This window comes from Labrus mixtus, chromosome 12, assembly GCF_963584025.1.
Source record: "Labrus mixtus chromosome 12, fLabMix1.1, whole genome shotgun sequence".
NCBI lineage: Eukaryota > Metazoa > Chordata > Actinopteri > Labriformes > Labridae > Labrus > Labrus mixtus.
In genome coordinates, this window is record NC_083623.1 from 13,483,040 (window position 1) to 13,508,266 (window position 25,227).

The 25,227-nt window shown below is 39.5% G+C and overlaps 1 protein-coding gene across 1 annotated transcript; it reads right to left on the reverse strand.

Moving 5' to 3' along the window:
- Positions 1-25,173, reverse strand: LOC132985391 (uncharacterized). The gene is given in 41 exon segments (XM_061052739.1): positions 1-889; positions 2,162-2,237; positions 2,423-2,485; positions 2,760-2,876; positions 3,230-3,393; positions 3,520-3,661; positions 3,963-4,052; positions 4,150-4,286; positions 4,722-4,833; positions 4,969-5,010; positions 5,135-5,182; positions 5,395-5,460; positions 6,085-6,173; positions 6,313-6,390; positions 6,493-6,556; positions 6,741-6,846; positions 7,772-7,885; positions 7,988-8,154; positions 8,357-8,522; positions 8,604-8,675; positions 9,376-9,465; positions 11,482-11,560; positions 15,306-15,508; positions 16,408-16,573; positions 16,670-16,718; positions 16,811-16,984; positions 17,176-17,288; positions 17,540-17,585; positions 18,107-18,289; positions 18,389-18,549; positions 19,576-19,664; positions 21,918-21,992; positions 22,122-22,250; positions 22,346-22,462; positions 22,554-22,697; positions 22,786-22,871; positions 22,961-23,076; positions 23,204-23,318; positions 24,050-24,135; positions 24,231-24,354; positions 25,030-25,173. Coding segments are annotated over 40 exon segments (4,344 nt in total). The 5' UTR covers position 24,354; positions 25,030-25,173; the 3' UTR covers positions 1-802.
- Between the last annotated feature and the right edge of the window lie 54 nt (positions 25,174-25,227).

A 25,227-nucleotide genomic window follows, 5' to 3' on the forward strand; every position in this document is an offset into this window, starting at 1 on the left:
TTCAATTAAAATAGCAATTTTATTTCATACACTTGAGTTATTAAAACAAATTAATCAGGATGCAATGATCTTTTTAAAATTATAATCAAGAAGCCTGAAAATGATTTGCTACAAAAAAAAACGAGCAGATTATCCAAAAAAATAAAGATAAACTTCATAAGAAAAGGAGAGTTTAGAGTTTAAAAAAAGGAAACTTAGCAATATTTAAACATTTTACAGCTTTGCTTTAAGCAGGTAAGCATGCTTTATCTTTAAAACAGACATATCTAAAATAAACATTGAAATACAATACAGATATAGTATTAGTTTCAATTAAACGCCAGGATTTGTATGAGTTAGCCCTTCATACAAATAAAATATGACTCAAGCCTTTTTTTTTCTTAGTCAGCGGACACTAAGAGTGTTGTTTTATTCAAATCATTGAAGAGTGTTATCTGTGTGATGTCATCGACACGTTTCACCAGGCACCAGACCTCCCTGCAATGAATTAGCCAACAGAATGTTCGAACATCTTGTATCAACACCTCCTTGTGCTTTCAGCTCCTCGCCACCTAGATGGTAGCACAGATAGGCTTTAATAAATAATTTGGAAGTGTTGATTCCCTGTAGTTCCTATTTAATTTAACATCCCAATTAGTATAAAATGGGGTTGTGACTTTTTTATACCATATATGAAGCAATTTGTACTACCATCACGTGACCTTTATCATGTTTTGGCTTAAATAGAGGTCAAGCTGTTTGGCTCCATATTTAGTTGATGTAGGTAACTTTTGTGGCCTTTGATCTTTTCACGTCACAGATATCAGAAGTCGCGGTCCCAACCAGAGAACTCTTCCTCTGCCTTTGTCTGATCAAGAGCAAAACGGTCAAAGTTGATGTAGCAGGGGCCCTTAAGGAGGAGAAGAAAGCAATAGTTAATAGTGGATATATTTAATAAAATAATTTGCAGTCCTGCCAAAGCATGACTTATTAACAGTAGCTGTAGCCTTCAGCTTGTTTCCTCTTTGTACTGAATTTTTTCTTGAAGTCTTAAATGTGCTGAAAACTTGTTCAGCTTGTTACAGTGAGTGATGGTGTTTTATACAATTTATTCAAAAATTCTGCCAAAAGTTTGTTCCATTTATCTTTGTGTCAAAGTGTAAGCTTTATTAATGCAAAGGCCTTTAGGACAGATTTCAATCTTGCAACAGAAAATACCACGGCAGACAACACTAATAAAGGTGTTCAATAAACTTTGTCAAAACAAACTTTCTCTTAACACTGAGTTGGTGTAAAAAGACAAATGTTGGTAATGCTTGATCTGTAATAGTGTTCACCCTTGAGTTCTTTTTCCCATGCTTGAGCAGTGTGTGTGTGACTATCTGTCATATCCTTTGTTGGTTCAGATAATATTTCAAAGGCAGAGACTATGTTGTTTCCACTGTTACCATAAACCTGTGTGAATGACAATAACATATGGAGTCCCACAGGGCTCCACTCTTGGGCCACTAAAGGCTCTTACACACTGCCAGTCAAAAGGCAAATACTCACACTCCCTGTTATGTCTCGCCCACTATGTGAAACGCATAGAGTTCACGTCGTTCTGACCCTGATCCGTCATCGGAGATAGTATCAGAGAAGGGAAACACACTAGTGAAGTGTGTCGAGCAGGTAAGGCGGAGCAGCACTGTGTGTGTGCGCATGTCTGAATGAGCGTGTATGTAAAATGCATGTCATACATTTTGCCTCTCGTGCTGTGGGAGACCAATGCAATTTGTAAGTACAAAGAGGTAAAGACGACGGACTTCGTGCCAGTCTGTAAATCTGTAGGAATATTTTTGCCATTTTTTTCATATTTTCTTACTTTTGCAATTTCATATTATTCTATCTTTATATTTCAATTTTGATTTTACTCGACCTGTGAAAGTGTTTGAAATGTGCAATAGAAATAAGGCAACCTTGCCTTATTCAAAATTCAATAAAACCGTTTGATACCCTCACAAAGTCTTGTTCAAGACATTAGCAGAGATTTTAAGTGTCACTTCAAATTAAATAAAATCCAATGATAAATCAATATGTTTTATATTTTACTCTGTGAAAATGAACAAGCTGTGTTCCTGCCACCACACAAGTTTTTCACAAAAAAGTAGGCAAACAGATTATATTTTTTGTTTTGGCTCACCTTGCGTATGAGCCGGACAGTGGGGGCATCAAGCTGACCCATTCGCAGCTTGTGCCAGTTCATGTTGCTGAACCACCTGGAGGGATGAGATGAGGGAGAGACAAACTGAGACTGATAAATAACTTCAAATTATAATTCAACATGTATTTTTCAAAGCACTTTGATTAAGAGGATAAAATAGATCAGCAGGTGAATACTTCTGGCACACAGATTTTACTATTCAGCAATCAGATATATAACATGTAGCCTAGTTATGGCAACCTGTGATGTCGGACATCTTTGATCCCGTTCTTGGTGTTTCCTAACCTCTGACCAGGTCGGGGTCTGCAAACAAAAACACAGGATGTCATTCAGAAAAATGACGCTGAGATCTATTTTTAATTGGATTCTGCTTTACAATGGATTTTCATTCAAAAAAGAAACATTTTCTTTATTTGTTTATATTTTTAATTCATGCTCTACATTATGAGTAACTGTATGAAAGGCATATACCTAATAATTCAATTTGGGCAACTTATTTTACTATATTTATATTCAATTGAAAGGTTTATGGCAATTTCAAATTTTAATCGTCGTGCTATCAGTTTGTTGGTCTCACCTGGACAGTTTGTTGATAATAGACTTGGCTGCCTCACTCAAGAAAGATGGATACTTGATCACTCCATCCAAAATCTTGGCGTAAATCTTCTGAGGCTCAGAACTTGAAAATGGAGGGCTGACCAGATAAAAATAAAATAAAAATAGATTTTTTTTTTCCAACATTTTGTGGTCTGGCAGTCAGGTTCTGTTGGGTTATCTAAACCTATGAGCGCACTCACAGGATTCTACAGATATCAGTCATATTTCTCTGCTGCCATCTGCTGGTTCACACTTAGACTTTATTCACCAACAATTATTTTTCTCACTACACAATTATTTTTACATTCTTTTGACATGAAAGTTCTTCTTTGCTTCATTTTTAAATGAAAGATGTTTTTGCTTTTGGTTTGTTAATACTAGACAGCACCAATGCTTTTTTTTCCAAAATAAGTGCAGGTGTATGAGAATCAGTGTTCTTATCAGTGTTACCTTCCTGCCAACAGCTCGTAGATTAGGATGCCGAGGGACCAAAAGTCAACTGCAAAGTCATGTCCTTGGTTCTTGATGATCTCTGGGGCCATGTACTCAGGAGTACCAACAAATGAGTATGTCTTCTCACCACGCACCATCTCCTTTGCAAAGCCAAAGTCCACCTGCACAATGACACATAAGCAGAGTGACGCGCATTATTTGCAAGACAGCCTCTTCTCTTTTAAAACCCCCAAGAAAAAGCACAGAGACTCATGAAACTGGACACACTTGCACAGACAGCAACTCACCAGTTTGACGTAGCCCTTAACGTCCAGCATCAGGTTCTCAGGCTTCAGGTCTCTGTACATGATGTTCTTCTTGTGGAGATAGGCATAGGCCTCCACCACACAGGCAGTGCAGAACATAGCGACGGGCTCCTGGAAACGCCCACTGAAAATCAAAGTAAACACATGCGTTACTTCCCTACTGTCACTTTAAACTGCAATAATGCAACTTGAGTGTAAATAAAAGTTTTTTAAAAATAAAAAATTCTACAGATGTAACAGTCGCAATGAATTAATTTTCCTACCAAGAAAAACTCTACTGATTTTTCAGCATTCCTACAATAAAGCTCAAATCTACAATCAAGCTAAATCATGCATTTACACTAACACATACAGACCATGTTTTCTAACCCATATTCTACATGAATAAGTGGATCAAATTGTAACTTTTGTCTGTGTTTTCTCACACTTCTTTGAGTTTGGTCCAGATCTCTCCTCCAACACAGAACTCCATGACCATGTAAATGTATCGGTTGTCTTTAAAAGCTGCATGAAGCCTAAAAAGAGGGAGAATGGAAAGAAAATGAAATTAAAGACCAGCTAAGCCTCTCAAGTTCTCATTAAGAATACTTAGGATCGTACGTTTCGGTTTACCTGACAATGAAGTCACACTGGATGGCTTTAAGGATCTTCTTCTCAAACAGCATGTGCTCCTCCTGTCTCTTGGCAACAATGTGCTTCTTGCTGACTTTTTTCATGGCGTAATATGTCCCATGATTCACTGTGGTCATCTTAAAAAGGTCAACAAAACAAAACAATTATCATCATGAATCTATGATTACCTATCCTGGGGTACATTCAGTATGAACAAAGGATGCTTCTGATTCCCACACAGAAATATGAGGTTTTGAGTTTCAACTTATACTTCTACTTTCAACTTTATTGGAAGCATAGTCATTTTTCTGGGATTTAGAAACTAAAACTTTGAAGGTTCTTGCTCTCATTTTTGCATTGAAATACTGAATAAATCCTCTGTTCTCAGTCCAGTAATTGTCCTCCATTCCCTCAGTCTTCAACACCACTTGTTCTCCCTCTTTGGGATTCTCTCACAAGACAAATGTTAAATATTCAAGGCTCAACCAAATGTTTTAAAAATTTCTCCCAACTCAAAGAAACAACAATTATGTTGGTTAAATGCCATTATCAAATAAGAGAAACAAACTCACCAGCTCAACACGACCGAACCCCCCAACTCCAAGCGTGACAGGATCTCCATGAAAGCGACCCTCCTGATACAACACAGGAACCAAATCCTTAAACCTCAGAGCAGAGATGTGACTGCAGGGGAGACACAGACAGCAGGGAAATGTTTACGTAAAAGTATTTGATTTCTTGGGAGTAATTTGTCTGATTTATAGTTTTGTGTTACATCTTCATCAGCCTGTATTCACCAAGTCTCCCAGTGTCACTTACCTGGACTTTTCTGTTGCTTTTGCTTCCTGCAGCACTTTTGAGCTGGGAGTAAAATCCAAGTAAGAGTCAGAATTTGAGCAGAAATAAAACCGGAACATATTTCACTTTTTCTTTATCAAAACAGAGGACAAGATATCTACGTAAATAAGATTTCAACAGTACATACTCGTCAAACAGCTCCAGGTGCTCTACAGGGATTGTCTCTTCAAAGACCCTAATGAAAGTCATTGTTAGTCAAACTGAGAAGTGTGTGAAAGTACACAACAAACAGTGAACACGATGAGAACAAGAAAACAGTAACAGAGGACTTATAGGCTGGATGAACTTCTTTCAGGATCAGGCAGGAAACAGCCGTCACTGCAGGGCACGACTGAACCGAGCATGACCTCTGTTTACACTCAGAATTGAATGTTGAATTAAACTCACTCCTTGTCAATGAAGAAGCAGGTCACAGGGCCGTCAGCAGTGCAGGTAGCAGTTCTCAAGACTTCCCTGGAAGATGGGGAAACATTGCACATGTTGACCAGTCAGGAAAAAAGTCTTTCATTATGGTACCTTTAAATTTGTCGACAACTCAGCAAGGATTATGGAACTTTTAGGTGTAAAATAATTAGCATTAGCAACTGCAATCAAAGACATCTTAAATGTTGTTTTATTTGCTTATGGGCACATTGAGAAATGTTGCATATTTATGGATACATTGATCTTTTTGCACTAGAAAAGGCAGAGACTATAAACTGATGACAGTAGATTTTTAATTTAGCTTTCAGAAGCTTGTGACTTCCTCTTTAGTCTCCCTGTGTTTTCATCATTTTTTCTTTTGGATATTTGTCTTTCCCATGGACTCTGCCACACCATAAGCCTTTTGGTTTCTCATTTTGTTTCTCCTAAAAAATATCAATATTTGAATCTAGGTCCTCTACCTTAATAACACCCCCAATGTGACCAATTCTAGATTTCTTAAGTAATCGTAAATGCCTGGTCACATTAAAAAGATCAACAGCAGGTTGCAGAGCCCAAATGTCAGGCACGACAGCAGCAGAGGAAGGTACACAGAGCTGTGAATGCTGCACAAGGCTGTAACGAATGCCCTCAGGCATGTGTTGCCATGGTTACCGTATAAGGGCCTGTTCCCCGAAATGTTCCCCTTTTCCCATCCGCCGAATCTGCTTCTGATGACCACTCACGTTCTTGGTCACCAGGACCTGAGGAAGAAACACACATAATATAGAGAGGATAATATAGAGAATACAGAGAACTATAGAGACAGCATATGCCCTGGCTGCAGCAGAACATGTCAAACATTAAATATTAATTTGTGCACACAATGTGTTATGGCATTACCTCTCCTTTGAGAATGATGTAGAAAGTGTTTCCCTCTGCTCCTTCTCGAACTATAACATCTTTGTCCTGGTACTTGACCTGAGGAAAACAAGAAAAAGACCTTTCATCTTGCAAAGTTTTGCATGACAACAGTCGCTTGTAAAACTCAAAGATATGTTTATGAGACATCTAGGTACAAACCTCTTCCATTGAGTCAAGGATTTTGGACAACTGGACATCATTCAGGTCCTTCAAAGTACGAGACCTGGGACAGCAAACTTACAGTTGTTATACAATCCATTGAGTCGTAAAAAACGTCTTTGCTGTCATTGTAGTATCACGAGGAGACGAGAACAATTCTGACTGCTAACATTTCCATTAGCAATGACAAATACTGTAGAGATGACAGCAGGTTAAAATCTTGATATCTGCACATTCTTCAAACTCACGTTTTCAAGAAGCCCATTAGCTGCTCTCTTTTCTTCTTGGACTTGTTGGTTATGATCGTCCTGTAGGTCTGTCGCTCCATGCACCACAGGCGCACTGTTGTCTTCGCTGCAACAAGAAATAAGACTTAGAAGTCTCTCATCAGCTTTACTATCATTAGAAAATACCACACAAGTTTAGCTGATGGAAACTAAATCAAAATATACATACACATACATATGTGATATAATACATATCCATCCATCCATACATACATACATACATTATCTTCTGCCTATATGGGCCTAAGTCATGGTGGCAGCAAGAAAGCCTACATTCCTCTCAACAGCAATGTTTTCCAGCTTCCCCTGAGGGATTCTCGGGGCAGGCCATCCATGGCCAAAACTCTGGGTCAACCAAGGGGTGTCATCATCCCATGTTTGACAGGAGAACCCAGCAGAAAAGCTCCTATGAGAGGTACCCATATGCATCCTAATCAGGTACCTGTTACAATTCACCTGGCTTTTTTTCTACGAGAAGGAACAGCGGATGAGCAGTGTCTCCCTGCAGAGTGAAATCAGTTTGGCCACTTTTACCCTGGATCTCATTCTTCCTGTCATTATAGTGACCTATATTGGTAGACAAGTTAATTCAATTCTTTGCCTCCTGGGTCAGCTCCCTCTTCACTACAAGGGTTTGATACAATTTCCTGATGCTGCATCAACCCATCTGTCAATCTTACAACTCATTGTTCCCTCAGCTTTCAGCAAATCCCAAAGGCACTTGAACACCTTTACTTCCCCTCACTCTCCAACCTGGGCATCCATGTGGCATTGAAGAACTGCTTTCCCCTCCTGACTCTTCTCTCAGTTTACCGGAACTTCTTTATGGCAGACTGAATTTTTTTGTCTTCCTAGCTTCCCCAGACCTTCTTTTGACGACCAGGCTAGGAGGCCTTACCACACAGCTTTCTTTATTGAAAGAAAAACCATCCCATTGCGTCTCATAATTATGTGTGCATGTCCTCCAAAGAGCTAACATCACAAGGGCTGACCTTTGACAGTTGCTGTCCGTTTGCAGTTATACAGGATGGCCAACTCTCCGAACACGTCACCCGTGGTTAAAGTGCGGAGGTCCCGACCTGCCTGTGTGACTCGGAGCTCACCAGCTGGAAGATGGAAGGAAGAGCAATTAGATGTATGAAGAAAAATAGTAAAATTTCAATTGATATATAAAACAAACATCCACACACACTCAGGTATGTTCCCACCTGCTACTATGTACATGCTGTCCCCTTCAGAGCCCTCTTTGATGACATCCTCCCCAGGTTTGAAGTCAGATACCACTAAGAGGTCCACCATCATGGCTGTTTGCTCATCATCGAGTCGGCTCAGGAAGTCATTCTTCTGGATGGATTTGATGATCAGATTTGTCTCACTGGCGAAAAGGATGGAAATAAGTCATCTTTCTCTAGAGCATTGAAAGCTTAAAGAGCTATGCAAACGCATTATATATGTAACCAGTGGCTGACACTTGGGGTAAACGCAATGAGATGTGCCACTGTGGCAAAGTAAAAACCCTGCACACTCTTACTTTAATGATAATGTGCCCTCATCAGCAGCACTGCAGTACTGATTACCAACCTGTCAGTTTTCTTCACCCTGGTGCGTGTAATTTCCAGGGTCTCAGGGATCGGTTCATGGGCGATGACAGCCGCGCGGCTCTTCCTGACCTCCGGTTCAATCTCATTACTGCTCCGAGCAGGAAAGTCTGAAACGGACAGAACACAAATGGAGGTTTAACCGCTGTTAATGGCTGCCATGTTACACCTGAATGTTAAATCAAAGGTCACCTCGACCATATGGGTTAGGGTTAGGGGCATGTTAGATTCTTACCAAGATCATCGTACTGACTGTGCAGATCCTGCAAAAGTTTTTCTTTCTCCTGTAGTCGTTGTTCTGTGATGAAAATGAAAAATACAAAATAAGAAATATTTAGCTACTGTGCTGTTACATGACCTCTATATGTCAAACATTAGACTTAAAAATGTTTTTCTAATAGCACTAACTATACTGAGAGACAATTATTGATATTAATGTTTAAGAACTATTGATGCGTTGGCCCATATTCATTTTCCTAACATAGACATGTAACATTTTATGGTCTTGAGATATATGTGAGTTTAACATTTGCATTGTAATCGTAGATTTGTAGTGTTCATGCTATAAAAGGTTATACTTGAATTTCTCTGGATGCAAGCCTTAGCAGAATAGAAACACACAAGCACACTCTGGTCTGTGCATCGACAGCTAGCATCCAAAAGCTAACGTCTGCAGGGGAAATTAGCACAAATAATACATCGAGTCGAATGTGTGCAAATGGTGCAGAGTCTGAATGCATCTTGCTTACTCTAAAAGTTAGTGTTGCCTTTATGCTCTTCGTGCACAGCAACAAATATGTAACATAGTGATAATGCTTACACTTAAATTTAATTAAACTTAACATATCCATTATTCCTTTAAGGATAATGTGTCTTTTCACATTGCAATATCACAGCTGGCTGTAGGTTACAACCCAGCTTGACCACACCTGACTATGATGTCGGGTGTGGTCTGATGTGTTGCTTTGTTCATTTTTCATCGTTATGGTTGCACTTACCCAGGTCTTTGTTTTGTCTCTGCAGCTCCTGGTTGATGAGACATTGCTTTTCCAGCTGCTGCTTCAGCTCCTCCAGTTGCTTCTCCATGACTAAAGTGAGTTAAAAAAAAATCTTAAAAAACTGTCCACATAATGGAAAAATCAACAAATTGCCTGCAGCACAGTCAATGATGGACAGGTAGGAATGGTTGAAATGCTGCAGCTGAACTCAGCCATAAAATACAACAGCTAACAAGCTGATATGTATGGAGACTTAGCATATAGCCCCAGATGTCGTATTTCAACTGTATGAATCTTTGCCTTTTTCAGTGGCAATGAACTACTCTGCATTGCATACTGACAGCAAGGGCTCTACTGAATTATGCAGACTAATGATGGACAGTCAACAGGGTGCTTCAGAAGTCTGTCACACCCTGCAAGCCTCTGCTAAAGATTCCCTGCTGCACCTTTTCCCTGTAACGGTACACAACCTATCCAAATGGTACAAAAACCTTCTTTTTGCTCTCTTATTGCTGGATGTGAGCTCATGTGCTTGCATATTTAGACAAAATGTATGACAAATGTGTATGCAAGCTAACTTATTGGCATTGCTGCACATGCTAGGTTTGCCATACTCTGTATCTAACATCTATTGACAGAATTCCAGGAACTGTGCAGGCCCAGCCCTTTAATTAAGCTGTTAATGGAAAGCCATTCATGGCTCTATTGACAGGTCAAACATTACAATCAATACAAGTACAAAGACACTGGTTACAATATCCTGAACACACACACATACACACACAGAAATCCACTCCAGTGAATCCTGAGTTGGACGAGCTGTTTGTCTGTGATCAGTCATCACGTGACCTCAATCATGGCGGCCTCACCCTGAACATTGGACACTTGTGAGATTAGACATGATGGTAAAGTGAATCATAAAGTCACTGACCAACCAAAAATTGGTCCATTATTAAAGTGAGCTGTTTCTCTACCATTGGAGAGAAGATTATACGAAGAAGGAATTTGATAAGAAAATCGGGCCACTGATATTTACTGCTTTTACAGTCCCCTTAATAACACTAATGATTCACTATCAAAGGAGGAAACAATGTGATAGCAGTGCACCTGCTGTGCCAGGAGTCAATACGCATGTGTTGCAAAGACACAAGTTCATGGTGAGTACATTAATGGGAGCAAAATGACAAAAACAAAATTGTTGAGCCACACTAAGAAGTCAAAATCGTCTCAGGGTGTTTTCTTAACCTGTCACCTGCGCAAACACAACCTGTAAACTCTGTAACCCTGTATATTTCCACTAATAAAGTAAAACAGGAAGGGCTGATTAGGATGATAACTTTTAGTGCCTGATGGTCAACATTTAATAAAGTAATCCAATAAATCCAGTGATGTGTTTTCAGCCCTGTGGAGGCGGGCTGGGATTAAAGCAGTGACCCAATAAGTAACCGCACACGACTGGCTGGATGTGTATTGGCTACTCCAACGTCTACAAAAGATATTTCAAGTACATTTCAAATTAAAACGTGAGACATATTGATTTCACAGTGATGCTTGGAACCAAATAACTTTCATAACTTGAGCGAATGATCTGGGAGAGTGTTATGGTAAATAAGCAAAGGCAACTTAAAAGTGGGGGAGGTGTTCTGTTGGCTTTTAGCTGCACAGCAGGAACATGATGCTGGACTGATACCTATTATACTGATACAAGCGGCAAACTGCACACTCCATACCACCTCAGTCATTACTTATTCATGACCAAGTGTAACTACAGCTGAATTCCCAAAAGATGCCTTGTGATAGAAACCTAAAGGGAACATGTGTCTAGACTGGTGGTGAATTAAGGGTGCCTTTTTTCACCCGATATTTAGGTATTCTAGCACATGCACAGTATAACATTTAAACATTTTTATAGCAAGTACAGTAAAGGTGTGGTTCACTGTTTACAAGCTTGTTAAACTAAGAACCTGTCATTTAAACACTTGAAGCCTTGTGATGAATTATTGATCTTGAGCACAGACTTAACAACACAGCTCTCTTAAAGCCTTTTTCACATGAAATCCAACTCTCAAACACACAACATGTAATATGTATGACAATTACACTCACCTGCAGGCTGTGTGTTGATCACAAGAAAGGGTGACAGTCCGTTCAGCCTATAAAGGCCGCATGGATCATAAGGGCCAAAAAATCACCCTGGACTGCCAACAAGATCCACTCTCAGTTGTAGAGAAGTATTTGCCGTATTTCTGCCAGACCCCAAGACTGTCTACAGAAAGGACACACCTGACCAGATACAAGCATGCAGGCATTACTTCTTCTTCTTCTTTCGCTGCACACTTTCTCTGCTTACACTGCCATGTCTGCTCCTTGGATTTTACTTTTTTTACTTACCTCCGGCTATCTCTCACTCTCAATCTTTCCTCCCTTTTTCTCTATCTGTCAATCTCAGCAGCCCTGGTGTTGAATCATTAACTATAACCTGAGGCCCCTCCCATCACACCAGGTAGAGGAATACAGGCAAGAGGAGGAGGAAGATGGACTGGACAGAAATTTGGAGTGTAAAATCATTGCTGAGCCAGATTATTTATGTTTGATGAATTGCTTTTTATTGGTTATTCTCACAATATATATATATAAATGGTTTTTACCTTTAAACATAGCTGGTGTGATTTATTATGTCCTGTTGATGTAGAAGATGGATACCTGTGGAGTCATAAAGTATGTGAAGGTCATTGAAGAAGATGAGAAGAAAGGGAAAGGCCATTAAGGTAGTCTGAGAATCACACAAGCAACAGAGATAATTTCTTTATATGCCTTTATGTGCTTTCTTATGTTGACAATGTTCACCAGGCAACACATTTTATTCTCATATCATGCCCAAATCGGGAAGCTTAAATGCTGTACAAATGTTGCACAGCACCCTGGATTGAAAGGACTGCTCGATCATTGCAGAATTCCTAATCATGATTATTTTGTTTTATATTGAGATCACGATTATTAAACATGATTATTCATTGATTTCACAACATCTGGATCACATACACACACAAAAAATAAACTATGGTGGCTGTGTTTTTGAGGTAGTGATGATGGCCTCTTTTGGCCAAATTATAACAACAAACACTTACCACACATGAAAAGACCTATGATCAAGCGTTACATTTCGGCACAGTAACTGTTAATCTCAATTGTCTTGTTGAATTGTGGAAAGCCAAAACATCATTGAAACTGAAACTCGATTATTTTCCCAGCCCTATATAGTTGTATCATTTCACTGCTTCATGATAATTAAACTGAAAAAAATGGGAATGGACATCTTGTAACATTTCAAGGAGACTTACTTATCATAAACCCTTAGCTACCATCTGCTTACAGTTTACATTAGCGTTCAACTTTTACCTAGCAAACATATTTTAAAAGTAGCTTAACTGTAACCTCCTAGCTAACAACTATAGCTATCTATCATTATTGTTGTATAAGTTCTACGTTCTAATGGTGTGGATAATTAGCTAACGTTAATGTTAGCATGAAGTGGTCGATCGCTAAGGTTAGCTGTTGTCTAACTGTAGAAAAAGGTTTTTAAAAAATGTAGTTTTAACTTGAAATATGGCCTTATGTCCCTCAAGATTTGACTTCCCCTTAACTTTATAGATTCTTAATAACTGATGAAACAGTTTTCTGATGTTATACGACTTGTAACCTGAAAAAAAAACTGTAGGCTACAACATTGTTGCAGCGCAGAATAATGAACTGTCTACAACCTTTTTTGTGACTTTTTGACTCTTGGGCAATATTTTTTGTCGTGTGATCATCTTTCCTCGTTGACTTACACTCACATAACTGACAGGTGAAGTTGAATAAAATAGTCGAAGCTGAGGGCAACAATTTGTAAATTATATCTGCAGGAGTGCCAAAGTGGCCACGGCACTGACTTTCTGTGTTTCCACATGCCAGGATGTTTTCCATGCTGCAGCGTCATTAAATGAATCTGAATGAGGCTGAAGGGTTAGCATTGTGACAGAGGGCGTGGGCCTTTATTGTTCATGGTTAATTATTGATACTGTCTGGTTAATCAACAACATAAATGACCCCACGGCTCAGAGATTAAATTACTTAGATTTCAGCTGGGAAACTGAGTGGAAGTTGATGATAGGCTGCGAATGTATTACGACCATTTTCCATTTGGAAAAAAAAAAAACATGGTAACATGTAATAACCCAAACAAGCTCAGGCTTGTGTTGCTATTGACTACAACCAGTGATGATAATGACTTCCTGTTTGCAGAAATCTTACAATCAATTTGATTAAATGAAGATGTAAAAATCGACCACCTGACAAAGTTTGTATTGTTCACGTCATTCTTTATTTCATGTGTCATTCATTGAGGAAAAACTTGAATACATAGTTCATAAATCCTTGAAGTCTTTTAAAAATGTAACTGATATTGTAAAAACACTATGATGGTGGTTACAGCTGACACAAAGGTAAAACTAAAACATAAAGAAACATTTGTTCATAAAACAATAATTTAGAGGCAAGTGAACAACTGCAAACAGCCTAAGAATAATTTAACTCAATAAGGCAGCAATACGAAATAGCTTTCCTAATATCACATCATGTCTATAGTCACAGCTTAAACTTAAGAATCACAACAAACAATGCTTCTGGAAACACACACAATCATAAAACAAGATACCTTGTTTAAAAATGGACTAGTGCATTCTGGTGATTTACAAACACATTTACGTTTTTTTTTTGTCAACAGATTTTAAAGATCATCACTTCACGCTCACATTCTTCTTACAAAGTCCTAAAATCATGCTCAAATTCAAATGTCCCAAAACATCATAAAATCATCATGTGAACTCAAAGTGGCATCAGATATAAATGTGCATGAATGTCAAACTGAAGGCAGATGAAAGCACACTCAACTTTATAACCACTTTCTATTTGAAATGATTGACAGGAAGTAGAAAAGTACTCCAAGTCGCACGCTGAACTGTGACTGAAGTCAGCTCCAATGTTCTGATTACTCTTCTGTAGTTTTACATTATTTACATTGCAGCCATTACACTTCAAAAGCAATTACAAGCGTACAATAGTTTTACATTTTGCTGATTTGACATTTAAATAAATCTATCTTACAAATCCACAACTCTTCTTTTCGTACATATCACTGCTGTGTGGGTGTTTCCATTTTAAGATCGACAGCTCTAAGAACTCTAATGTTGTGCAGGATTACATAGAGTATTGTATGTAAAGTGTGCATGCAAGGCTTCAACCAGAGTGAATATAATCCTTTAAGGCAAGTTACACACGTCAATGAGAACAAGTCTTGCGAAACAAAAGTAGCAAATGAGGTGAAACAAACAATAAATCTGTTCTAATGTTCACAATCGGTTCATTTCTATCATTCTTAAATAGTTTCTAAGTCCAAGCACCCATTTTCAAATGTGCGTTCTGTGAAGTTAGGACGGCATGTGGGAGGAACAATATCACGTTAAGCACTTTACATTCTATTCACAATTAATACAAAAGCTAGTGTATTTGTTCTTTTTCTGCAGACACAATATTGAGCCTTTACATATCAATTAGCAGCATGATATCAATTAGTTCTTGACTATTTGAAAAGCTTCTTTGATTGCTAATTACAGACAACCTGAGAGGGTGAGGAGGTAGATCAGCTTAGCTGCAGTGCGATTGTATGATTGTACAATACAGTTGGTCATTCTTTGTGCAAAGTTTTCTTTAAGATGACAGCATACAAAGCTAAGCAACGCATTTTATTTTGATGCATTTCATTGCATTTTTTTTTAGTCATGATGCCAGTGACTTTATATTCTCTGTTGCACCTCCTGCTATGAAGCAGTCATTCTCATATTTCGCTCAGGTTCAGGGTACATACAGAGGGACAGACTGAAAGATGATCAGCTAAGCTTTTCTTCCTTAATGCCACAGGCTTTGGTGATGTCCCGCGGGTGCTCAAACACAGCTTGGACAAACTGACCAAACACACGCTCCATATAGCTCTCACCGCGGGGAAACAGACCCTGCAGGAAGGCGATGTGTCCGCCGTGGGCAGTCAGCAACAGAGCGACATTTGGCAGGTTCTGGACGATGGTCAGGGGGAAGGCTGTGGGCAGGAAAACAGGAGTCTTAAGGCATGTTCACACTTGCACAAATATCCCGAAAAGCTCCTGAAGTTTCCAGGGTGAGCCGAATCTTTTACTCTGACTTAATCGGATCTCCTGCCAGCCACTGAGTGTTTTTTTCCACATGAAGTCCCGAGTGAGCTGATGTGAGAACACAGCAGGGTATAATCAGGAGAAATCACCTCAAGCAAGTGAGAGGTCAGCACACGAACATAGACTACTGTATGCAATTAAACTGCTGCATTATGTTTTCAGTTCTCCACTCTTTTGTTGATATTGTGATTCTGTTGAACTACACATAGCACTGATATAAAAAATATTGTCATTATAGTGCTGTATAGCGGAATCCATTGCTTCTTCAATCACTTCCATTGTTTTAATGTCACGTCCTGCCACAGGAGACCCCCCCCCCCCCCCTTTAGTATGATAGAGATACTCCCCCGATGTGAGTTGCATGTGTGAACAACCAGATAAGGAGGATTTCAGGGGGAGTCTGCCTGAAATATGTGAAATTTAAATCCAGTCACATATGATACATTTTCAGGTAAGAATGCCCCCGCATTGGATTTCACATCCATCAAAATACAATCTGAGGCAGCCTGGTGCCCAATCAAATCTTTTTTTTTCCATTTTGTATTACTATGTGATGTTTTAATTGTGACCTGCCGAGGGACTGCAGATGTAAATTAGCCCAAGGCTAACTCTGGTACAATGCAACAGAAGGCAACATTTATGATTAATATTGTACATGGTCCCATTACAAATAAAAAGTTAAGTATTTATTTAACATATTTCTAGATATTAGAGTCATCTGATAAAAAAGATCAAAAACTGTCTGACCTGTAAGCACGACTTCTTTATCCGGCTGTTGTATACTCACCATGTTGGGGAGAGAAAGGGTCATCAGCAGCGTTGAGACACAAGATGGGTACTGCTGTATTTGGGAGTTTTTTGTCAGGGCTGGCATCTTGATAATACTCTGTGCAAGATTTATAACCGAATAGCAGAGAGGTGAAGCGTTCGTCGAACTCTCGGATCGTCCTTGCCTACAATAGAGGGATGAAAAGAAATGCAAATAGAGAGGTGGCAACCACACATAATGGGAAATAAATGAGTGACGTGAATATTATGATGAGGGATACCTTCAAGACATGGTCTAAATCCACCACTTTCTCCAGTATCTTCCTGTGCCTGAGAGAATCAGATTGTTTTTTTTTCAACTTCCTTGAATTGTTACACTACGTCTACATTTCAGGGCTTTATGAAGCTACAACTTCTCTAACCTGGTGACAGCTCGACACAGGCCGTTGGTGAGGTATTTGTTAAAGAGCAGCCAGTTGAGTGGTTCTTCCATTGACTCAGAGGACTTTTGTGCATCCCAGGGGACAGAGATGGTTAAACCCGCCACCATCCCTGACTCTGTGCGCTTACGGCCAAGGTAGTTTAACAATAACATGCTGCACGGGGTGAAAGGAGAGAGACGGTCAGGGAAGGCAAACATTCATTTGACAAAAAGGTTAGCAACTACAAGAAATCCGGAGAAAAGGATACAAGTTTAAGATACATCTGACAATCAAGTGAGCTTCTCATAAGAGTAACTAAGAAAACTTCAGGAAGAAAGAAGTCCCAGAACCATCCATCAGCTCACCCTCCCAAAGACACACCAGCACCAAGCACAGGGGCATGTGGGAAAAGTCCTTTGACATGCTGCACTACACGCTCAAGATCGGAAGTATTGGCTGCGCAGTAGGTGATGGGCGTCTGAAGCGAGCAGAGGGACAAAAGAGAAGCGTTTGTGTTTGCACTGCAGAACTGAGTAGCGTTATTCTTGATTTAACTTGAAGCTGAACAAATTCAATTACATAACATCCAAATTAATAAAGTGTATTAAGCTTTCTACATCTACAGGTTAAACAACTGTGCAGCAAACAAGCAGCCTAGGGGAGCTCTACACAAATGTCTCAGAAATGACATTTAAAATGACAATAATGCACATGTTCATCTTTGCTTACCAATAGCTCTTCTCCTCCAACACCTCGGTTGTTGAAGACCACACATCTAAGAGAAATGCAATAAAGCAATAATAACACTCATACATTTGATTTAAAACGTGCTCTACATTTGAAGCAAGTCTCAAAGTGCTACAAATTAGAAACAGGAGCACAAAAACATTTTTTTAGGTTTAAACAATGAGAGCAGGCAGAGTTGAGATATGAACACAAACAAGCTAAAGGCGAAAGCATTCAATGTTTACACTGAACATGCTATACACACTGTGTTCGGTGCCTTGCTCAGGGGTACCTCGGCAGTGCTCAGGAAGTGAACTGGCCCCCTCGTAAGCTACCAGATCAATTTCCAGACTTGGTCCGCATCGGGACTTGAACCCTCTTGTTCCCAGCCCAAGTCCCTACAGACTGAGCTACTGCCACCACTCAGAGAATTTAAAGTCATGTCATATTTGTTTCCATTTTTAACTCAAACTTTCATGTTTTTCCTTCAACAGAAGTTCTTTAAATTACTGGATGAAAGTATTTAGGCTGTTTACATTTCACTTGTGAGACGGCTGAGGAGAAACTGACCTGTAGCCCCGCAGGGTGGCCTGTCTGATGGCATGGAGCACATAGGACTGTTGGCTGTTCCCTGTCAGGCCGGGGAGGATCAGCACAGTGGGACGGGTGGAGGATTCTGGGTAGGTGGCATTAGCCTTATTGTCAACCCAATCCAGAGAGATCTGACCCCCATCAATGGTACGGATCAGCTCACTGTGAAAAAAAAAAAAAGGGTGGATTACAAATAAATTAAAAAAGCACATAAATTAATATGCACAGGTCTATAGTTTTAAGATCAAGAGTTTATCCTACTTGCGATAAGTGACACGGGGTTTGGACTTGAGGAGGGCACAGACCAGAGTTTGAAGCCGGCCCCCCCAGCACCACGGAGTCGGACTGAAGCGCTCAGCCACCACAGGACAGTGCTTATGGAGGAACGCACTAAAGGCCTTGCCAGAAACCAGTACTGGTGTCTGAGAGGAAAATAGATTAAGTGAAAAGTTTATGAAGCATTGAAGATAACTCGTGTTAAAGACAAAAGAATTCATGCAAAGCCAGCCGGGTGAAGAAGAGGAGCAGACATTTACTGAATTATGGAGCTGGGTTTGTGTGTTTGTGTTCATGTGGTTTGGCCAAAAGAACAATGTTGTATTGAAGCACAAAGAACAATTATGTACCATACTGTTTTTGTTGTTGCACTTCACAGGCAAATGACATCTAGGCTGTTATATATACAAAAAATACACATTAAGTTTACCAATAATTTATTAGCAAACAAACGTTAAGTCATCATGATACAAATGTCAGACATTTGCAGGTTCCATTATCTCTAGATTAAACATATGTTGTGTGTGTAGTGGTGGTGGTGGGGTTATTGAAGGCTCTTCAGAAACTTGCAGAAGACATTTTTTTTGTAATTAGTTTTGTTATTTATTATAAAATTTCCCACAGATTTTTTTTTTTGTATCATACTATGAGTTGTAGACCATTAATGAATTGTTCATATCAATTCTTCATGGGGGTGAAATAACCTTTAGTCAGCATCAAAGTGCAAGGTTAGGGTAACTTTGGACAAACAAACCATGCATATTACATGGGCCTGTTTTAAGAAAAGGCAGTCAATCAGCTTTGTGCTGTCCAAAATAAATATATTTGAAAGTAATGAAAAACAAACCAGAACAGAGAGATAGAATAAATACAAAAAAAGTGAGAGAAAATCACTTCAACAGACAAAAAGCCGAGATCGGAGGAGAAAAAAAAACCCTAAATAAAACAATTCAATAATATAATGCGGATTAGAAAAAAGATAAATAGCCTATGTAAAAAAAAAAAAAAAGACGAGATGAGATCAGGGCGTAATAAAACAAAACAACAAACATAAATCTATGAAAAGTAACATTTAAAAAAAAAGAATAAAATAAAAAGGTGTCAAACAAAAGCGATTAGAGTGCAGGTGTTATTATTACAGCTGGCCTTGACCGCAGTGACTGACCTGACGCTTGCGGCCCCACAGATACAGTGCGGCCGTCAGGGAGCAGATGAACAACGCGTAATGTCTGGAAACACACTCCCAGTATGTGTCCCATAGCTCAAAGTGTGCTAAAAACATCGCTATTATCTATGCAGCTACAACAAGAGAAGAAACCTGGTCACTGGCGGTGAAGAAAATGACTCGTTCCCCGACACAACGGGACAGACACCTTACAGAGAGATGTTAGTACATTTGTCCGACAACCTGCCTTCATCACCAACAGCTAAGAGATGTTTAACTGGGACTCCTCTACTTCAACACCTCCCATCGGGTCGGGCGATGGAGATAAAAAGCCGGTGACCAGTCGCAGGCTTTGCCTCGGGTGTTATCTTTAGGAGGCTGTGCTTCCTGGTTGTAAGATGACGATCGTATGTTTGAAGAGGTACGTCCTACTGGAATATTATACAACATAGAAACACGCATGCGCCGTTTGTATTCTTCTGCTTCTGCTTTGGATTTTATTGGCAGCTGGCATCCAAAAAGTTGCATTACTGCCATCTGCTGGATTTAATTATTACTCACGTTCCTAAACCCTCCTCAATAAACCTGTTCTCAAGAGATATTTAAACAAGCATCTTCGTCCTTTCCCTCTCTCCCCACACTCCAAAATACTTTTGAAATCTCTTCTTACGAGTCCCTCTCTCTCCATTTCTGACATCACGTTATGTCTATGTGCTACATACTTTCTTACTTACTTACTGTTTCTGCTAGATTGCATATCTCACAAAGACCGGATGGATGTTTTCCAACGATATGTAGAGTGCTATTTAAATTACTGTGACCAATTCTTAACCTGGACATTACGACCTCCTCTCTTCTGTTGCTCCCTCTGTATTTGACTTTATCTATTTCCCTCTGAATTGAGTATAAATGTCTGCCCTTTGTCTGATTGTTCCAATATTGTTGCCATTGCTGTTTAATTTTACTCCATGTGACTCGTTTGCCCTCTGACTTAGATAATTTGATGTTACTATCGATGCTATCTGTCTTTACAGCTTCCTTTGCCAACCTGTCCACCTTTTCATTTCCTGCTATGCCTGAATGTGCTGGAACCCAAATGAATATCACATCTGTCCCCTGTTTAACCACCTGGGAATGTGTAAATATGATTTCGTATAATAAATCTTGACGACTGTGAGATGATCCTGATTGAATACTGTATAGAGCGCTGACTGAATCACTGCATATCAGCACTTTCCTTCCTTTAATTTGCTCAACACGTTCTAATGCAACTAAAATGGCGTACAACTCTACTGTGTAAACGTTCAGGAAATCTGACATTCTCTTCGCTACTTCAACCTTGAATTTTGGGATAAACGCAGCTGATCCTGTTGCATTTGTCATAGGGTCTTTAGATCCATCTGTGAATACTTGTACATGATCTCCATATCTCTGTTCTATGTGTTCATAGAATTCACTAACTAAATCAACATTTATTTTTCTGCGCCGTTTGTCTTCTTCTTCTTCTTCTCTATTTAATGCTGGCTCGTTGGAATCAAGCGTGCATAACCACCGCCCTCTGCCGCATATTGACAAGGTATGGTCTTAATACTCTGTCTTTTTACCACATAGGCCTATTGATATAATAGTTATTTGGTATAAAAAAAATCCTCCTTAGACATGATTTTAGATTTTAAAATAGATGTGCTGTGTTATCACATTTGACCTGACTATCAGCATCCATGAAGCAAAATAGTATTCTGGTTAAAGTGAACTATTTTTTTGCTCCTTCAAGTTTATTTAACACATTATTATTGCACAGGAATCTTTATCTTCTTCTTCTTCTTCTTCTTCTTCTTCTTCTTCTTCTTCTTCTTCTTCTTCTTCTTCTTCTTCTTCTTCAGTGTCCTTGACCTTAGATGAATGCATGGACTCCTAAATGTGATTTGCCATCCACATTTTTTTCAACCCTTTCCTGTATTATGCTAATGCATTAATATATAAACACATGATGTAAGACCCTGATTAGCAGCATTATTACTGAAAGTTCCCAGTCTCATCATACCTTATATAAATGTTGAGTAAAGTCCTGTTATCTACAAAATGTAAAGCAATAGATTCATTTACAGTAAAAAATGAGACTGGAGATCAAAATAATGATTTATTTATAACAGAGAATAAAAACACAGACGTTCTTGTTTCACCGTGTTGTGCATATTGATCACTGTTGATTACATGAGATCACTCAATATTTGCCTTTGAATGCAAAACTCAAGTTTCCGACAAGATGGGGTCTTTGATGTAAGTCTTTCGTTTGTTGACATTACTTGAAGGTGACATTGCAGCAAGGACTCGTTTTTTTTTTTTTCTAGACTTGTGGCATTCCTGCAACCATTTCAGACTCGATGCCACACTCATCATTTCCACGTTTGATCTTGAAATAACCTGAAAATAGAAAAGCACAAAAACATGACTGAAGTGCATCACGTGGCCAGATCAGGTGACATTCTGGTTTCAAGCTACTTGAAATAATAAACAGTGTCGGACTCTGTTTTTTTTTTTTTTTTTTTGTACCTTTATCTCCCCAGTCACTGTTCCAGGAGTTTGCAGCCAGCCAGTACGGGGTCCCGTTTTCCACTCCCCAGCCGAGGATCTTGATGGCGTGACCGCCCAGCATTTCTCCTGTCAAATGCTGGTACACACCTGTGAAAGAGGCACATTGTGTTCAACAATGAGGAAGGATATGTGTGTTTCTGTGTACAGATTCAGAGTTACAACGCGTGGCAACCCAGTCTCACCTGTCTTGTACAGCAGGAAGTCTGCATACACAGAGAAAGCCGCCTCCACGGGGCCGAACTTGTACAGCTCGGTCATGATCTGTGTCTGATCAGATGGGATGCTGTACGTACGTTTGCCTGTAGGAGGAGGAGAAGACAACAGTTACAGTAAAAGATACACAAATCACTGCCTGTCAGAGAAGGCCACTGTAGGGGAAGATGTTTTTACCAAAGTGTTTGTCCTTGGGATAGGATGGCGAGTATCCATCGATGCACTGCTCCACACACTTGGGAGTGTCCTGCTCACCCTGACACGGAGGACGGGTCCCATTAACATGATGCTCACAGGAAGGGATAGTGTAGGGTCTGCAGCCTGGCAAATACAGCAAGATCATTAGTCCAGACATTTATTACAAGTATAATATTTTCTGAGAAGCTGCGATAACCCATTACATTCTTACCGACTTTGGAACCATACAGGCCTCCTGTCACAAGTCCGTTCTTTGCCCAGTAGTCCCAAGCAGCAGAGGGATAACCACCAAAGCAGCTGCATTTATAGGGATACATAAAGGGTTATTTGCTTTCTCCTTTTAAAAATAGACCTGAAATGATCTTAGTTTTCACACGAGTGCTCACCCCATGCCGCATGAGTCACAGCAGGACAGCAGATCTTCAGCAGAGATCTCCACAGAGATCTCAGCACTGCTGTGGATACAAATCCTGTCCGATATCGCCTCAACTGCACCGAAGGCCTGTTGGGAATTCAAAAACAGGAAACCTCATGATGTAAAAAGGAAGTGATTTTTGTTTCCCCATAACTCAAACCCTTGAGGCTTTCATCATCTTCTCTTATTTGTATTGTTCAGTGGTCTGTCTTACCCAGCAGGACCCACAGCTTCCCTGGTCTCTGATCTGTTGGATTGTGGGGCATTTGGGCCACTGCTTGCGTGCGTCGAAGCTGTCTGGAAGCCGTATGCCGTCAATATTGTGAAACCTGAACAAGAGAGGAAGTTCACTGAGCACTGCAGGTGATGTAAAACAGATATATTCAATTGGCAGCCTATCGGGTTCATTTAAAAACCATATCCGTCCCTTTGAACATCTAAAAACAATTATTAAAAAAGAAGTAAAAAATGATTTCTTCCAATTCAAGGACAATACCTTTTTTTTTTTAACATGACCTCATCTCTGTTCAACCACTTGCTATGCCACCACATGGAGTAAATGAGACAGCCCCATTCATTCAAGGATGCTGATTTTTTTACACACAATGGCTGAATTTCGGCTGAAGAGTACAATTCCAGAGAAACCAACGGACTTTCCAAACCGAATAAAATACTTTGTTTGGTGTAAAATACTTGAAAGAAATAAGAACCAATCAATTGTGGGCTGCATATCAGAATGGAGCTCAGTCCAATAAACCACAGCACTTTATTGGAACACTGAGGTTAGGTTGGGGCGGTGCGCTGAGAGCTTTGTTTTGGTTTGAGAGACCTTTAAAATGAATATTAAGAGCAATATAGTGTTTTATTAAAAGAAAAAGGTGGCTAGATAACTCATTACATTCCTAACAGCTCTGATGTCGTTAGAGTTTATGTCCAGCATTACTTTTTTATACCTGGCCATTCTGAAAGTCATTCTCTAGTACTGCTATAAAATGAAGCTGCTGACTGTCACCTGGTTTGTGCATGTGAGAGACTGCACACAAACACTGTTTAAACTTACACCTGTGGCCGCTTGGGTCCATTCAGTATTGTCCCATACAGGCCCTTCACAAAGCTGACGTCAGCGTTCTGGAAGTTCAACCCAGCCTGCAGCAAAAAGACGAGTTACTATACACAACAGTCTTTTGGATCTACCAACAAAATAAACTGAGAACACAGATGATGAGTGAGATGAGGCTCACAGTCCAGGTGGTGTTGGCCTTGTTGATGTGGTCTACCATCTCTGGGGAGAGCAGGGGGTGGTGAGGGCGAGCTTGTGTGACAGAGACTGTCACCAGTGCACAGAGGAGGGCCAAGGAAAGCATCCTGCACAACAGATGATATCCTGAATCTTTAATCACGTCATCTGCTATTTTATTATCTGTACTCTAAAGGTACTCATCACTGTTTTATGAGACAATGATAGTTTATTTTTGTCCAGATTTTCTTCCGTTTATTTTCTGCTGCACCTTTCAAAACATTTCATTTATTTTGCCAGCTGTTCATCTTTGTAATTTACACCCGTCTTCACTATAAATAATGCATGTATGCCATAGTTAGTGACCAAATTTATAGCTGTCTGAACCGCATCCACAGACTAAAAAAGTACAACTACAAGATTTTACAGTCTTAAGTTATGCTTTTATTTTTTGGGCCCTGCAACTTCTGTACACCTCAGAGACAGCAAACAGCAATGCATCAAATGTTATAGATAACTTATGAACTAAGTTTTTAAGTTATTTATTGCAGATTTAAAAAGATGTCAAAAGACATTTTCCCATGTTGCAAGTGATAACTTGTAAAAAAATAAACCTGATGTTATACTTTTAGTATAAAATGTAAAACAGGCACAACCTTTAATTATTATAGATGAGATTATAAATACATCAATCATAGATACATTTTGAATTGTATTCTTAAGAATCAGCTAAAATAACACCAAGATAAAAAAAGATTGAGCTCAATGAATAAAAACAATCCCATATATCTTAAGTGGTTTACCTTTGATCTGTGTTGCAGCGTGTGTCAGAGAATGTTTCTTCTGGTCGAAAATGTTCCTGTCACTGGATACAAACCATCAGGACTCACACTTTTTACTGTCTTTTTTTATAAGTTAGAGAATCACATGTCCATTTATTGGGTTCTTTGTCAGTGCGTATCTCATGTGACTGACAAATCGTCTACCCAAAGGTTGGCAGG